At 39.0% G+C, this 16101-nt stretch overlaps 1 protein-coding gene across 2 annotated transcripts in view; it reads left to right on the top strand.

Moving 5' to 3' along the window:
* TOX3 (TOX high mobility group box family member 3) overlaps positions 1–15799 on the top strand; it is a 71242-nt gene extending 55443 nt beyond the window's left edge. For both annotated transcript variants that reach the window (XM_048958069.1, XM_048958068.1), the window contains exons 4-7: positions 7970–8239; positions 9530–9757; positions 10944–11024; positions 13521–15799. In XM_048958069.1, coding sequence (XP_048814026.1) covers positions 7970–8239; positions 9530–9757; positions 10944–11024; positions 13521–14264 — 1323 coding nt within the window. In that variant the 3' untranslated portion in view covers positions 14265–15799. The remainder of the gene's footprint in view (positions 1–7969; positions 8240–9529; positions 9758–10943; positions 11025–13520) is intronic.
* The last annotated feature ends 302 nt before the right edge of the window (positions 15800–16101 follow it).

The raw sequence follows: 16101 nt of genomic DNA, 5'->3' as shown, positions 1-16101 counted from the left end.
TAAACTCAGGTTTCATATCAACAGTGTTAATCTGGTTCATGTTGGACATTTCCATCATAAATGGCAGCTGTTACCATTGCTGTTGTTAATAATTTGTGGTAACAGGGAAAAAATAATCTCAAAACTAAGTAAACACAAATGAAGGAATGTTCTTATGGTTCTAATTGGTGACATTTGGTCAAATACAGAACCTTTCTAGTGGTGGCTGATGCTGTGTGAAATTGGATCTTTAGTACTCATTTAGGATTTTGCAGCTTGGTGCCTGTTGTCAGGCAGGCACTGGGACAGGCTTGTTTCTGCTGCAGATCTGAGCTGTGGGCATTGCTGTTGGGCTTTCAAGTCTGTATTTATTTATTTATTTAGTGTATAGTTAAATATTTTGTATCTAATAGTGTAATTGTACATTTTTAGTTTCAGAGAGTGTGTGTGTCCACTTTATGCCAGGGTAGAATGGACAGTGGGCTGGCAACCCTAGAGGCCACAGGCAGCAGTGGCTTCTGTACAGAAACTATTACTTCAATGTGATACGAAGACAGCGTAGCCTGATGGTATACTGAATAATAGAGTTTTTAATAGTGTGTAGATTCTTATGTCCTCAATGACATTGTAATGCTCAGAGCAGATAATATAGTCACTGCTCTGTGAGACGTGCTCTTCTCTCCTTTCTCATTGATAGGGAGACAATAGGCCATCTGTTAATGAGCTGTTATGGTTGGAGAAGGAAACGTATTCTGGCACTCTTTTCAGAAGTTGGTAATTCAGAGCAGAACAGAATCTTTAGCTGAATCTTTATTCATAGTCTATTGGTCAGCATGAACTATTTCCATGTCCTGGTAACCACAAGAGAGGAACCTGCCTGTAGGAAACAGTGGCAGCTGTTGATGAAGACACCTATCTGAATAGCTTGTATTGCTGGGGCTAGGAGAAAACAATAATCTTGCAAATAGATTGTTATCTACATAGATGCACAAAGGACTTCCACATGGAGAAAGAAAAAAAAAATGTGAATACAGGGAAAGAAAGACTGTGACTGTTATATATTAATAATGCCATCAACTGCAGAAGGTATTGGGAGGTACCATATGAGTACATGGAAGGTGCTATGCTTCCCCATATGCTGTCAGGAACTGGAACAGAAGCTGAGCGTGTGATAAGAAGTGTATTCAGAAGGTCTGCAGACACAAATGACTATGGACATCAGCTGAATGTTAAGCCTAGACCATGGCTTTGATCTATTCTGCCTCCTGCATTTAAAATCCAGTGTGAGCAAACACTTATCTCTGCATTGTGATGTCAGCCAGATGAGGCAGATATTGAAGCTGGTATGCGTATGTTTTACATGGCCAGAAGCTTTGTTGGGACCAGCCACTCTCATGCTTGCTCTCATGCTCCCTTTAAAGGAAAACTTCCTTTAAAATTCCTCCTGTTCTCAGCCCTTACCACCTGTGTTTTCTCTTGGGCAGCTGAATCAATGCTCAGCTTCCGCCTCAAATTCTCAAGCTATAGGGAAATACAAAGTGTCTGTAGAATTTTGTGTTACTAGGTAGCTGAAAAAAAAGTTTGATTCTGGTAATATGAATGATAATGAGACCTACTTTTATGATGCGCTTTAAAAGAAAAACAAAAACAAAACCCAACAAACTAAACAGATATCAACAAAATTACGGAGACAAAAGCAAAACACCCCAGTGCATAGCTACCACTGCTTGCAGCAATTGTTTGACAAACAAATGCCATGTTACACCCAATTCTGTTCCCCCCCTGCCAAGTTCCCCACACAATTTGTGTTACCTCTGGTAATGTCTGTCGGTTGTCATGCTTTCTTGCAGTCTCTTTCCATGTTGCATGGTGCATAATAAGGACCTTTGAAGTCTGCCTTTGATTTGGAAGCTGAAGCACCTGGAGCTGCAGAGGTTGTAACAAAACTGCTAACAGCACTTATCTGACACTGTGCTGCTTCATTTGAACTATCTGGTGTTTGTTTGCAATTGCCTTCTCTGTTTGCAAACAGAGCAGATCTAAGCTTGTACTGCTAATTTGGATAGAAGCTTCTCATGCCAACATACTGATCAGTGATCTGTGATCTGAGTTACACGTATTGAGAGCATGCTGTTGGATTCCTTGTCCAAAAGAAGTGTGTTCTAGTATGGTTTAAAGCATGGTAGGTATTTAGGGGAAAAAAATGAGTGGCATATCTGTTTTTAAAAGCATCTGCAAGATGGTGTAAAACCTAAATGGTAAACAAGTTGTGAAGTAGAAGATGCTAAAGCATCAGTAGTGGACATTGTGGATGGTCTGGGCTACAGGAAACCCATGATTGTGTCCATCTGCATGAGCTGAGGCAGTTACAGAGCAGAAGACTTAATGTGCAGTTGAGGCCAACAGGAAGTCTGGCACCTTCACCCACCTTGGGATGGCAAGAGGAATGTGCCAAGCCTTTCAGACAACTGCAGTTTGACAGGAAAAGAGATGATTAAGAGCAAGGTTCCCAAGCCGTAAAGGCTTCATGCTAGGCTGGTTGGATGACCTGCTGGAGCATTTCAGAGAAAGCTCTTCTATCACTTGGTTTGGCTGCTGGTGCCTGCAGAGGCCCAGAGGCAGGGTTAGCATGGTGGATCCCTGGGCACCTACCACATCTCTGTGGTGCTGGCCAAAGTGTGCTCCTACTGCTGCTCCCCAGGTGTTGTCCATGGAAGAAATAACTTGAACTTGTGATTCAGATCTCTCTCACAGCTGGAACAAATGGTGGCCATGAGATAGTCTTGGCAAACCTGGTCACAGGTCAGACCTGAAAGAGAAGCTTGGGAGGGGTGCAAAATTAGGGGATGGTAGGTCAGAAGGATTCAGAGAACACATGATAAGTTAATTTGGAGGTGGTAGCCGATTTTGTCCTATAGTGAGAGTTGAATTTCCAGAAAGATGAATTTCTACAGACATCTGAGACTGTCAAAAGAAAAGGAGATAGTTGCTCAGTTTTGAGGAATAAATCAGTGGACCTTTGTGTTATTCCCTTTTCTTTCTTCGTATCCCTTCTCTTGGCTTTGTGTTTTTTCTGTGTAAATGGAAAACAGAAACTTCTGATGTACTGGGACTAGGGAAGCACACAGGCTGGGAGATTGCTTACTCTTCATGTCTTTCAGGCAGCAGAATGTGCATAAGCCTTCTGTCACCAACCAATCTTTTAGATCCATCTGCAGACATTTTTTTCTGAACTGACACGTACTGATTGTTGTTGTAGCCTTTATTTGGGAATTAAATTAGGTAAGGTTTACTTTACTACAGAGGCATGGAGGAAAACATGGGGGTTTTGTCAGTGCTAGAGAAAAGAAGCTGCTGCTTGTAGAGGATCTCCTGATAACTGTGGTTTGACAGATCATTACCGATTGCAGCAGCTGAAGAGAGGAGAGGTAGGATGCTTCTTCAGCGGTGGCAGTACCGAGTGCAACTATTTTATATTCTATTAAGTAAGGATTTAATCTCTGACAGAGAAAATCATCCTGTTAGTTTGATTTGTTTTGATTGGCAGTGAATTCCAAACTTCTAAAAATTTAGATTAATGGATTCTTTTATCTCTATTTTACTTGTGGAGGAAAAGAGTATTGAGGATTTCTTATAGAGATATGCTTACTTGCCCATAAGTAACAGGAGTAATTTAGAGACAGGGACAACTGAGGATTCCACTCTTCATATTGCAGTGCATTTGCTTCAACTTGAATTTATCCTTTAAAATATTACATCAGCTTATGTTACACTGACAGTGACAAATTCCTGAGGCAAAAGAATACATAATGTTTTAAGTCAACTTCCAAAACCAGGGCACGGTGAGCATAAACATAAATGTTAGCTTTTGCATAGTTCTTTTTGTTGGCAGATTTACCACAGTCTTAGCCATGTCCCTTAAAAAAATGGTTCAAGCAGTAGTATAGGGTCAGATCCTAGGCTTATGTCTCCTTGTAGGCACTTCCCTGGACTCAATCTTGATGCAGCTAGGAAGAATCTTGGTGTTGCTTGTTTACATGATTGAATATTGTTGGCTTTGATTTTAATCGTCAGTATTACTCAAAATATTCTAATATTGTCTGCAAATGATGCTCAAATTGCCAGGTGGAAGTTAGGATATCTCTAGAGGTCATGGCTGGCTACTGTTTGTTTATCAAAATAAGCACTAACTATATTACTTACTGAGTGCCTAATGACTTCATATCAGAAGAATAATCTTTTATTGCCATAATTTACCCTAGTACTCAATGGTATGCATCTCTTTGGCTGGATTGTTGCAAAACACCTTTACTAGTATACACAGTATAAATTAAAGTGTTGGAGTTTATACGTTTTTTGTTTTTTTTTTAATCCCAGTATTCTGTTTGCTTTCCATTGGCTGCTGAGCTACTGATTTCTATCAAACTTTGAAAACTTAATACTTCTATGAATCAAAATAAAATAGGCTATGTACTTGGCATGTGCCATGTGCCATGTTCTTTGGTATGACTTCTAAAAATGACTAAATAGGACTTCTTTTGGAATGACCAAATAAATGAGAGAAGTTGAGAGTAGGGTAGATGGATATCCTCATGCCTTTGATGATATTTTTTGCACATCAAATGCTGCAAGTCTTCACAACGGCTACTATTGGATGTATGCAGCTGTGATAGAAAAGATTGATATACCTATGCATAGTCTCACTCATGTAGGATTACAGCAGAAATCTGAAATTGTCATTGGAATCACAAATGTAATTTCTCCTTTGTGTTCCTTTTCACCCATTATGTCCTTGTTTGCTTGTTAAGCTGAGTAAACAAGAGGTTGAGTATTGTCTGGCTTTATGTGAAAACCACCAGGCTTTGCCTAACTTCAGTTTAAAACAATAAAGCAGATTAAGCTCACTCAACACTTGATTCTGTTCTCTCAAGAAGCTCATGAATTTTTTTAAGCACTGATCTGTCATTTCTGCATTATACTATGAAAATCCTAAATGCATATAATACTTACATATCCCTTCTACTTCTAGTTAAGCTTATGTAAGAAAAGAGCACGCAACATTCTCTAAAATGTTCACAACATTCTTGGTGGATTATTTTGAATGCACAAGCTTTGCCTTTTCAGTTTTCAATTTTCACATGGTAATGTAATTAGGGTGTCTTGCAGATGCTTTAGTACAATTGTACTTCCATTTGTACCCTTGGTATGTTTTTGGTGTTAAACATTTATTTGCTAAACATTTCATGAATAATGAAATGCTGATCTTTTTGGTTCAATACTGGTCGTTGTAATAGAAGGAAAAAACAAGGGTTGAGAAAATTGATGGAAAACTTGTGGACTTGATTATATATTCCTCTTCAGATAGATTTTGCTTACTCAGAGTTTCTATACAAATGCTACGAACCTCAGTGTTACTACTGACTATCTCCCCTGGCTTCTTGCTAGGCACCAAACTCTGTACAAGAAGACTTGTGCTTCCTTGTCTGAAAGCTCTTCTGTATGTTCCAGGGGGCTATAGGGGCCCACCACAGCCACAAAATAAAAACAAAATTCCTATTCTTTTCATTGTGATTTTCTTTTTTTGAGATGTGATTAACCAAAGAACTTTAATTCAAAATGCAGAAAAAAGATTGTTAATATTTATAGTATGCACATAGATGTAAATGAGAAGAGATCGGAAATGATATTATTATTTTTTTTTCATATACATATAATAGGTTTTACCTGTGCTAGGTAGTCATTTACAAAATATTGTTTCTATTTCTAACCTCTGGTGAAGTTTTTAAAGATTTAAGAAGTAGCTTACAAATTAGGAAAAGAGATAGAAAAAGAAAAACGGGAATTAAACAAAACAAACACAGAAGCATCAAATTGTCTCAGAAGGGGCATTTAAGAATTCATGGGCTTGTGTATAAAATTAGATTCTGGGTCAGTACAAGTCAAGAGAATTTAGTCTCAGTAAAATCATAGATGCAACCAAAATGACAAGACTTGGAGTAAACCGCTTGTAACCCGTGTCGTCATATTTTGTTGCCTTGGTGTAAAGGCCAAAAAGGCCTGTTTTGTATAACAATAGAGAGCAAAGGCCTTTTAGGCATAGAGCACCACTATAAAAGAGCTGCACGCAAAATGTTGAAGTTGATTTTTATGAGAGAAAGTAATTGTGATGATCTCGACTTTTGCTTTAACAACACTTTTTTCTTAATGCAATAAAGCAATGTCTGTAAACTAGAAAGGAACGGGCTAATATGCAGAAAGTGATATCCTTTTAAAAAGACTTTGAATGACTTCCAGATGCTGCTGTCAATACAATTTTGAATCAAAATGACCCTCTAGTTAACGGTAGTAAATTTTCACAGAAAGGTGCCCTGAAGCAAGTGGGTATTTCAGCCAGTAAGTCTGATGTTTTGATCTTTCTATATCAGTGCTCCACTGTTGGCACAGGCATTCATCTCTGAGGAACTATGCTCCTTTGCTGAAAATATTAAAAGCTTCTGAAGTAGGAATAGTGATGTGTTGCAGTATGGATGATGAACTATGCTGGCATCTTCTTGGTAGGCAGGAGAAAATGAGGATGAGGCCCAGTATAGCACCTTGAGCATGAACATGCACAGTTAACTTCATCTGTACAGGACCCAAGGGCGACAATATGTGGATGAGGCAGGGCATGCATCTTCCTTTACAAGTGCACTGCATCTCTGTGCTGCATGGGGCTGGGCTAGGAGGTGTTCAGGAGCACTGAGCCTACTGCCTCTGCTGGGGCATGAGCAAGAAGAAAGTCACTCAGGACAATCCTCAATGCTGATGCAGGTTTTTGAGCACTTCAGATAAAATCTGAGTGCCCTGGAAAAGTCACAGTGCTTCATGGAGCTCAGAAGGGCCCCTGTGCTGGACTTCCAGCATTGCAATTCTCTTCTATGGTATTTCACTAAGGATCATTGTACCTGATGCTGATTGCAATGTGGGTTATTAATAACAAAAGTTTTCAAAATCTATTGCATTTCCTATGCTTCTGACTGTTTGAACAACGGGTATAGATTGGCCAAGTTGCTCAATCAATTTGTGAGCTAATTATTCTCCCCACTTTCTGACTGGTTTAAAAATCTTCCTTTCTGTTTAAATGTTCTTTAAGTGTCTATTGATCTTTGTGTGGTTAAAAATAACAAAACCAAGTTGTTCGTAGTCAGATTCCAGTCGACTTCTACCTTTGGGGTCTGACTTCATTTTGTTTACAATTGTGATAAGTGTTGTGTAGATGGAGAAGATGACTTAGTTTTAGCCCTCAAGAAACAGCAGAGACAAAAACATGGAAGCACTTAAGTTTCTGAGGCATGAAGTGCAAGAAAATAAAGTGGGTGTGCTACTTCCACGTGTGTTTGATTGTTGGATTAAAGATAAAAATGTATACTTCTGTGTGGTGCTGGCAAAAAGGGGTTTTTAGGAGTGATTAGGATTACTCGAACGGTTCTCCAGTGTGCTGCTGTGTCTGCACTTGAGATGTGGCAGGGCAACGTTCTTTGTCTGAAGGGGATTTGGAAGTTACTTTAAAGAGAGTTGTTTTATACCTACTACTGTTACTGGTAACAGCTATGAATAATTGAATGTCAGAGGAAGATGCTTTTTCTCTCTCTTCTCCCTCCCCATTTTGTTTGCTTTCTGCATTTGACAGCAGTTTGTCTCTACTCTGCTGCAATGTTTTCCCTGCATCATCAGACAGGCGGTTGTTTATGTGGATATTTGCACAGCATCAAGAGAAAAAAAAAATTACTTTAAAATAAGGAAATAAAAAATTTTATTACCCAAGAAAATCCAGCAAAGGGGGGAAGCAAAGTCTGAGACAAGTACTGTAACTGTTGCTGTGTTCGGTTTATTGATCTGTTGAAAAGAAACCAAACAAAATGAAAGTTGACAGTGTCAGTTCTGTGAGCCAGTGAAAATGATTTGCTAATGCTGTATGATCACTGCTAATAACTGTTTCACTCTCTTTTAGGATCAGAGTCACACCCAAGTTTCGCAGTACCGCCAAGACCACTCTTTGATTATGAGATCCATTGTCCACATGACGGATGCTGCTCACTCGGGAATTATGACTCCCTCTCAGCTCACCACCATTAACCAGTCCCAGCTAAGTGCACAGCTGGGGCTAAATCTGGGAGGCACCAACATGCCACACACTTCTCCCTCCCCTCCTGCCAGTAAATCAGCCACTCCTTCTCCCTCCAGCTCGATAAATGAAGAAGATGCAGATGAATCAAATAGAGTAAGTTAATCCATGCGTTGCAGTGAGTAAGCTTTACGTGGCTATGTACTGTGTTTTCATTAATGTGGCAGTACTGTCTCAGCTGCCAAGTGATCATACAAAATATGTATGCTTTAACATACGGTCAGCTATGTCATTTATTTACTGTTTAGCTTCTGATTTAGGAGGCTTTCATGATACCTCCATAATAGATGCTAAAATATACATATCCGTTCATATATTTTCAGTTGAATACATTCATGGTTCATTTTAGATTTTATAGATCTGGTGAATCTCTTTACTCCTCAACTTTGGGAATTTTTTCATTTTGATATTCTCTGGAGTCATTTAAAATATAGATGCATTTAATAAACTTCCTTCTGTCTGAAAGCTTACTTAATTTACAGTTTGCTTTAAATTAACCTGTTACAAAAGGAAAATGTTATAGCACTACACATACAGTGCTAATTCAGACTGCTTGATGAAAGATTTTCTCATTAGCTTAATGGAAATTGTATATATGGAAAGACGATTCTATTCAGCATTCTTAAAATATCAAAGTTAAACAATGACAATAGAAATGTAGTTAGAGCCACTCAACGTGGCAGCCCTTGTTGCCACAATCTGTGTGTAGTCCAGAGGAAGGTATGGGGCATGAGGAGTATATGAGGATTGGAAATACTGGCAGTCCTTGAAGTGCTGATCTAAAGGTTTCCCCTTTAAGGTGGTAGGAGATGTAGGTGTAGGATGCTGCTGTGTGGGCACCTGACCCCACGTGAGAAGCCTTGGAAGAGGGTGTTGGGCACAGGGTGGTCCATTGTACTTGAATAGATACTGCAGAACTGCTGCTGCTCTGACCCATGTCTAAGCTGGCAGCCTAAGTCTGGGAATCAGGGAATGCCTCCAAGCTCTTCTCTTTTGAGTCTCTACTGCTGAAATTGCGTTTTAATAGAGAAAAATAGATCACCTGCTCAAAGTACACTATAGATTGAACACATGTATACGTATATATTAAATTGAAATTAGTTATGGTGCAGATTTTGAGGTCAGGCTTCTGGGAATGATTCTGAGCCATGCTTACAGTGAGTGGTAATAATTTTGGTGTTTAGTTCCAGTGGTTCTGATGAGAATGACTGAGAATAAATGCTATTTGGTGGGAGAAAGACCCACATAACAGGAGTATACAAAATGTTGCCTACATAGGAATTTTTATCCATTTATTAATAAGCCAGACTGACAATAATTATTCAGAATTCCTCTGACTTCCATTTCATGTGTATGTGGACTGTTCCTGTTACTGCTGTTTCTTAGGCTACTGGAGAAAAAAGAGCTGCCCCAGATTCTGGCAAGAAGCCGAAAACTCCAAAGAAGAAGAAAAAGAAAGATCCCAACGAGCCACAAAAGCCAGTGTCAGCATATGCCCTTTTCTTCAGGGATACACAAGCTGCAATTAAAGGGCAGAACCCAAATGCTACGTTTGGAGAGGTTTCAAAAATAGTGGCATCTATGTGGGACAGTTTAGGAGAAGAACAAAAACAGGTAAAAAATGGATGGAGGGTTGTCTCACAAGAAGTAAAATAGTTGTTGCTTGTAAAAAATCCTCCTATCTCGGAGCTGAAGCTCACTGCTTGCTGATGTAGACCTCTTGCTCTGCAGAGCTCCATTGATTTTTGAACTTGCTGAAAATCTGGCATCTAAAAAGCATTTTGTTATAAGAGTCAGTAGATCGTATTCAGTAACTGTCTTTAAATTTTAAAGGGCACTTTGTAAAAAGCTCAAGTGATACTGTCCTGGAGTCTTGCTTAAGACCACCTTTTGATGATTCTCATTTCAAAGCTCTTATTTCCTATTAATCGGAAGTTAGAATAGAAAAGGGGAAGGTACAACACATTTGCCATTTCCTTTGATCTGCCTTATGAATTTGTTACAAAGTGTGTTGATTTTAAACCTTTGAAGCCAATCCTCTGTGCCTCATTACAATGTTGTGTGTGAAATGTTATCTCCAACTCAAAATTGGTACAGAATGATGAGTTTTGTTCTTCCTTGAGGGTTATTCTTCTTGCTATACACATGTAACTCCTACGCATAGATTGGAAAAAAAATCCTCTGGGGCTCTTTGCCTGTTGATGCACCGTGCAGCTCCCAGTCACACTTAGCAGTCTGACAGATAATGATATCTCACAGACGATGATCATGATTGAAGGATGATCTTTATATGTAGTGCTGATTAGAAATACAGATTGATTCACTTTTTGTTTAACAGTTCTACTGAAGCTCTGTGGGATTCTCTAATACTGACTTTGGGGAAAGTGAATTGTCAAAACTCTGAGAACCACATTTTCCTTTTTTTTTTTTTTTGGCTGCTTTGTACTACTTCAGATACTTTTCAGCACGTGAAATACTCAGTGTCAGTAAAATATCATTTTCTAGGAAGATGCAGTGTGCATAACTGGTCTTGTCAAACAGTTGGCTTCTCTAGCAGTTGTTTTTTTTCTATGTGATAAATGGACTTACGTTGTGGTGACATTCCAGCAAGTGGACCTGAAAGTCTGTGGCCACCTGCAGGAATATTTAAAACTTCCAGGGAAGACAAAGCCCTCATGAAGTAAAAGTGTTTTTGGATTGTTGATCTGAGCTTTTGGTTTTGTTGCAAGGGATTCTGAGAGCATTCTGTCTAAAACTTCTTAATAATTGAAGTTGGTGAAATTGTGGTCTCTTTTAATAGGTATATAAAAGAAAAACAGAAGCTGCCAAAAAAGAATACCTAAAGGCACTTGCAGCCTATAGAGCAAGCCTTGTTTCCAAGGTAAGCCTGATAATGCTTTCTGCATAATGCAAGTTAGTTTTTGGCAATGTTTTCCTTAATAATGGGGGTAGGAGTGCGGTGTAATGCAAAACAAAAGTAGAATCCTAAGATTTCTGTAATGCAATTCTAAAAGATGTGCTGCTGCTTGAACCCTGTGTGGCCTCTGCAAAGAAATTTCATCTCTTTAATGGCACTGTAATGATTACCAAACAAGAACTTTGTAAGCACGTACATCTTCCATTATCCTGGGAAGCAAAATAATGCACTTCACTACAGAAGTAAAATTCAGTCATGAAAAATATGCCGACCTTTTGACATTAACATTTACAAGCTATTTGCAGAATTGTTTTTTGGTTTTTTGCTGTTGGGTTTTTGTTTTTTTTCCCTTTTCCTCAAGTGATTCTTCCCAAAAGACAGACTTGTTTTGCATGGGCTTGAAGAGCTGTAATTGTGTGGCAAAGCTTAAGTATTTCTTGCAGGTGAGGGGGAAAAAATTTGTGTGGTGGCTCTGAATTTGGAGAATACTTACAAATGGACTGGCTGGCAGTGAGTCATGTTGAGTATCAGAGCAGATCCCTACTTAGTATGAAACGCATGTGAAGAAAACAAAGCTTTGGTCTCAGATTTGAGAATTTACCTTTTTAACTGATAGCATGAGGCTGATTGTATATCTGCTGCCTCTGGACACTACAAATGGAAACAGGATTCTAATACCTGTGTGAAAATCAAGGCAGTCATTTCTCTAATAACATTTCTTAAAGACCAAATACAAAAATGCCCTTGATCACAGGAAAGCAACAGCAACTGATGATATCTAGTTCCTGAGAATGCTTATTTAAATATACAACTACAGAGCATTAGGAAGTAGCACAGAAAGGTGCTGCATATTTTAATTAGTGCTTAGAAATACAACAACAGAAATTAGACACATGCATTCTTGAAAGCTGGAAGATTTCCTTGTGTTACGAAACTGTGTTTTTCTGTTGTCTCTAGGACTTAGATAATATTCTCAGTCTTTAATATCATGATGCTAAGTTCAATGGCAGCAGCAATTCTAAATTGTTGCTTTGAGGGAATGTGTCTTGTCAGTCCTAAATTCCCTTTTCAAAAACAACAGAGATCATATTTTCTGCCCTAATCGGTGGGACTTGTGCTGCTGAGTGACTTCTGAGAAGACTGTGAGTGGAAATTACACTCCATGTCCAGAATTCATCTCCACCAACCTTAAGATATCTTTGCTGTTGCTTTTCTGTCAAAGGTTGTTGTTGAGAGTAGATACAGAATAAGCACTCCTGAGGCAAGATTTGATGCATTCTAAGGTAAATGTCTAAAAAATATCTATTTATTGTATGGGATGAGAATTTTTCTCTCCATCACCTTAACAGAATTCTAGGCAACTATATTACATGTCTTATACAATGCAGATGTGTAAAACTATGCAAGATGATCCTACTTCTGATGCTTAATCATATCTAATTTAAACATACTCAGTATATTCAAACATAGCCATGTCTTCAAAGGCACTAGAAAGCCTCAGAACAAAGTTTTCCTGCAGGTATCTCTCATCAGAAAGCTCCATGACAGTGGAATTAGGCAGGTTGTTCTAAGCAGGGCACCTGCTGATGTAGCCATGCTGCTTCCAGTGATTCTGGGCTTCTGTCTTCACAATGCTCCCTTAGACTTCTTTCTGCTGAGAATATTTTGGACTTAATGCCTTAGAAGTGAAGAACTACAGTGAGCTAATATAAAAAGTTGTTTGATAAGTTTTGGTGCTTGTACAATACCTCTATGCCATCAGAAGTGATGTAGTGGGATATGCTCCTCCTCAGAACAGGGTTGGTTTTTTTGTTTTGTTTTGTTTTTTTAACACATAGAGACTGTTTTAGCTCTTTCAGCCAGATGAAGTACTACAGATTTCTGATGTTGAACCAGGGCACAAGTTAATTTGTTGTCTAAGAATTGGAATCTAAGTAGGAGCTTGGAGGTACCTTGTACAGAGAGAGACAGAGGTGTAATGCAATGGACCAGCGACCTTTCTCAGACTGCTGATTGATGTTTCCCCATGGAAAACAGAGGATGAAAAAGTCTCTCAGAGTATTTGTGACTTTTCTTTCCATTTAAACAGTAACAAAGTTTTTTTTTTTATTAAGAACACAAGGTAACTTCAATTGATCAGGTCAAACTGAGCCAAGGTTCATAACATTTCTAAATATATATCAAACAGCTAGATTTAGGTACTGAGAGAGGATAGATAAGAACTGAGATAGTAAAAGTTCAGATTGGATGAAGAAAACAGGCAACTCAAGCAAGATTTTGAACTGCATTTCCTAAATAGACTATTATAATAATTGGACAAATTCTCTAGGGCAGACTTTCCACTGAGCAGCTCATGAGATTTGAGGGGGAAGGAACAGGTTTGGTGATTTTTTTAAGCTCAATACAGGATTATGTCTACTTTTAGCAATACCTGTTCTTCAATTTCTTTTCCAAACATAGGCTGCTGCTGAGTCTGCTGAGGCCCAGACAATTCGTTCTGTGCAGCAAACATTGGCATCCACAAATTTGTCTTCCTCCCTTATTCTGAATACTTCTCTCTCTCAACATGCCACAGTATCGGCATCTCCTCAAACTCTTCAACAGTCCCTTCCCAGAGCAATTGCTCCCAAACCTCTGACCATGAGACTGCCAATGAATCAGATTGTAGCTTCTGTTACCATTGCATCAAACATGCCGACAAACATTGCAGCTCCATTGATAAGTTCTATGGGAACAAACATGGTGGCAACGCCGTCTTCATCTCAAGTAAGTCCCTCCATGCAAAGCCAGCAGCACCAGATACAGCAGCTGCAGCAGCAACAGATGCAGCAGATGCAACAACAGCAGCTACATCAGCATCAAATGCATCAGCAGATACAACAACAAATGCAACAACAGCATTTTCAGCACCACATGCAACAACATTTGCAGCAGCAGCAGCAGCAGCATCTTCAGCAGCAAATTAATCAACAGCAAATGCAACAGCAGCTTCAGCACATACAGCTTCAGCAGATGCAGCAGCAGCAGATGCAGCATATGCAACACCAGTCACAGCCTTCTCCTCAGCAGCACTCGCCAGTAGCCTCTCAGATCACTTCTCCCATCCCTGCCATTGGGAGCCCTCAGCCAGCACCTCAGCAGCACCAGTCACAAATACAATCTCAGACACAGACTCAAGTATTATCACAGGTCAGTATTTTCTGAAGATAAATGATCTCACAGCATCGCTTTGTGTTGATGGAGGGGGTAGGGGTAAACCATATTTGGCTGAAAACTGTAAATTGTTGATGGTAGTTATGCAGGGATGCATAACAGATCAAATGATCCTCTAAAGTGTCTATTAGATAGGCAATAAAGAACTACAATGTAGCTGTGTATCATCTTTTAGCTGACTATAAATCATTTTGTTTAAAAAAAAAAAAAAGCTGTGCTCTCTTTCATGTGATGCCTTTTTAATTTATTTAAGCTTTACCTACAATATGTGAATCAAATGGCCTAATAAATACCTGAACCTTATGACTGCAACATGGCCTTTCAGAGTTACAGATTTCTCTAAAAGTGAATAATGCACTTCAAGGCAGTATGAACTCATGAAGCCCTTAAAGCACAGTTGTAACTACCTGTAAAATGATGATTGGATTTCATACAGTCATACTTTTATGACATGAGTTCGTTGATGGCATTTTTTCTCATGAAAAAAAAAAATAGAGTATGTCACAGATTTTTGCCAAAGCTCTTAAATTTCTGTCCTAAATATCTTCAGAAAAGCAAATGCAAGTAACTGAACTTCAATGTTTGATCCATCCTTTCACTTCATTCCTCCCGATAAACTTACCATAGTTTGTAACAAAATATATATTGACAGTTACCCTATTACATTAATTCCAATTACAGAACAAATGTGAATATTATATTCTGTGTGGAAGTGATGAGTTTCAGATTTAATACACTGTATTTTTAAAAGGGAAATGCACTTAACTAAGGCTGTTATTACAAAAAGCTAAGATGAAAAATGCAAGAGTTTTTAATACGCTGTAAAACCAGTAGAATATTTAAAAGAAACTCCACGACCGAATAATCAATGTAAATATTTTCTTTAAAAGTTGTAACTTTTCATATCATGTGTTGTAAAGTTTTCATAAATGAGGCTTTAATGTAAACACTGGTAACATGAATTATTAATTGCTACATTGCTTATTGTGTTTTTATGCTGTTTTATACTTTTTTATGAGTTACGATAGCAGCAATTAAGTTGTTTGTATTTTGCTTATCTAAAATAAATGCTTTTATCTTGCTATAGAATAAACACATTTCAGTAAAACCGATGGGCCACAAGTCTTTGATAAGAAAAATAACCAAGAGAAATGTTTCCTTGCAGAACTGCTTTCTCTGGCACTTTATTCCACTTTCTGGATTTGAGTGTCTCAGCCATGCTGTGTAAATAGGTACTGGTCTGTGCAGCCAGCTCTGGTGTCTGTAAGTCCATGGCTGGAGGGGGGCATGTAGCTCCTCTGAGCAGGCTGTGGCTTCGAGGTGCGAGAGCAGGTGGTGCAGCGATGATGGTGCAGAGCGCTCATCCACCCCATGTTACGTCCATCGGTGGGAACAGGGTAAGGAGCCTGTCTTAGCCACTCAGGGATGCAAATAAGTACAGTTTGGGGTTTTCCTCGTGTCCTTGTGTTTTTGCTGTAAGCCCAACCGGTGTCCTGAGCCCACGAGCCCCTGGCTTGTCCCAGACTCTGGCTGGTGCTGAATGGTGCAAGCAGGGAGCAGTGGGTGTAGAGAAAGCTGTTTCGCTGGAAATATTTGGAAACATTTGCATCCAACACGTTGGCAAGATATTAACGCTCTTTCTACATCTCTGCTCTTGATGGAGGAGAAAAACCCTTCCTTTCTTCTTTCCCATCCCTGCCTGCTATTGCTGTGTGCTGGGTGCAGCCTGACCACTATCCCCAGTTGTCTTGCATGATTAATTACAGCATCTGTCCTGTCAGGAGCTATAATGAAGAGGTCTTGATAAAAATTGCAAATTACCACTGGC

Source organism: Lagopus muta, chromosome 12, assembly GCF_023343835.1.
Source record: "Lagopus muta isolate bLagMut1 chromosome 12, bLagMut1 primary, whole genome shotgun sequence".
Taxonomy (NCBI): domain Eukaryota; kingdom Metazoa; phylum Chordata; class Aves; order Galliformes; family Phasianidae; genus Lagopus; species Lagopus muta.
This window is presented reverse-complemented; position numbering and strand designations above follow the sequence as displayed.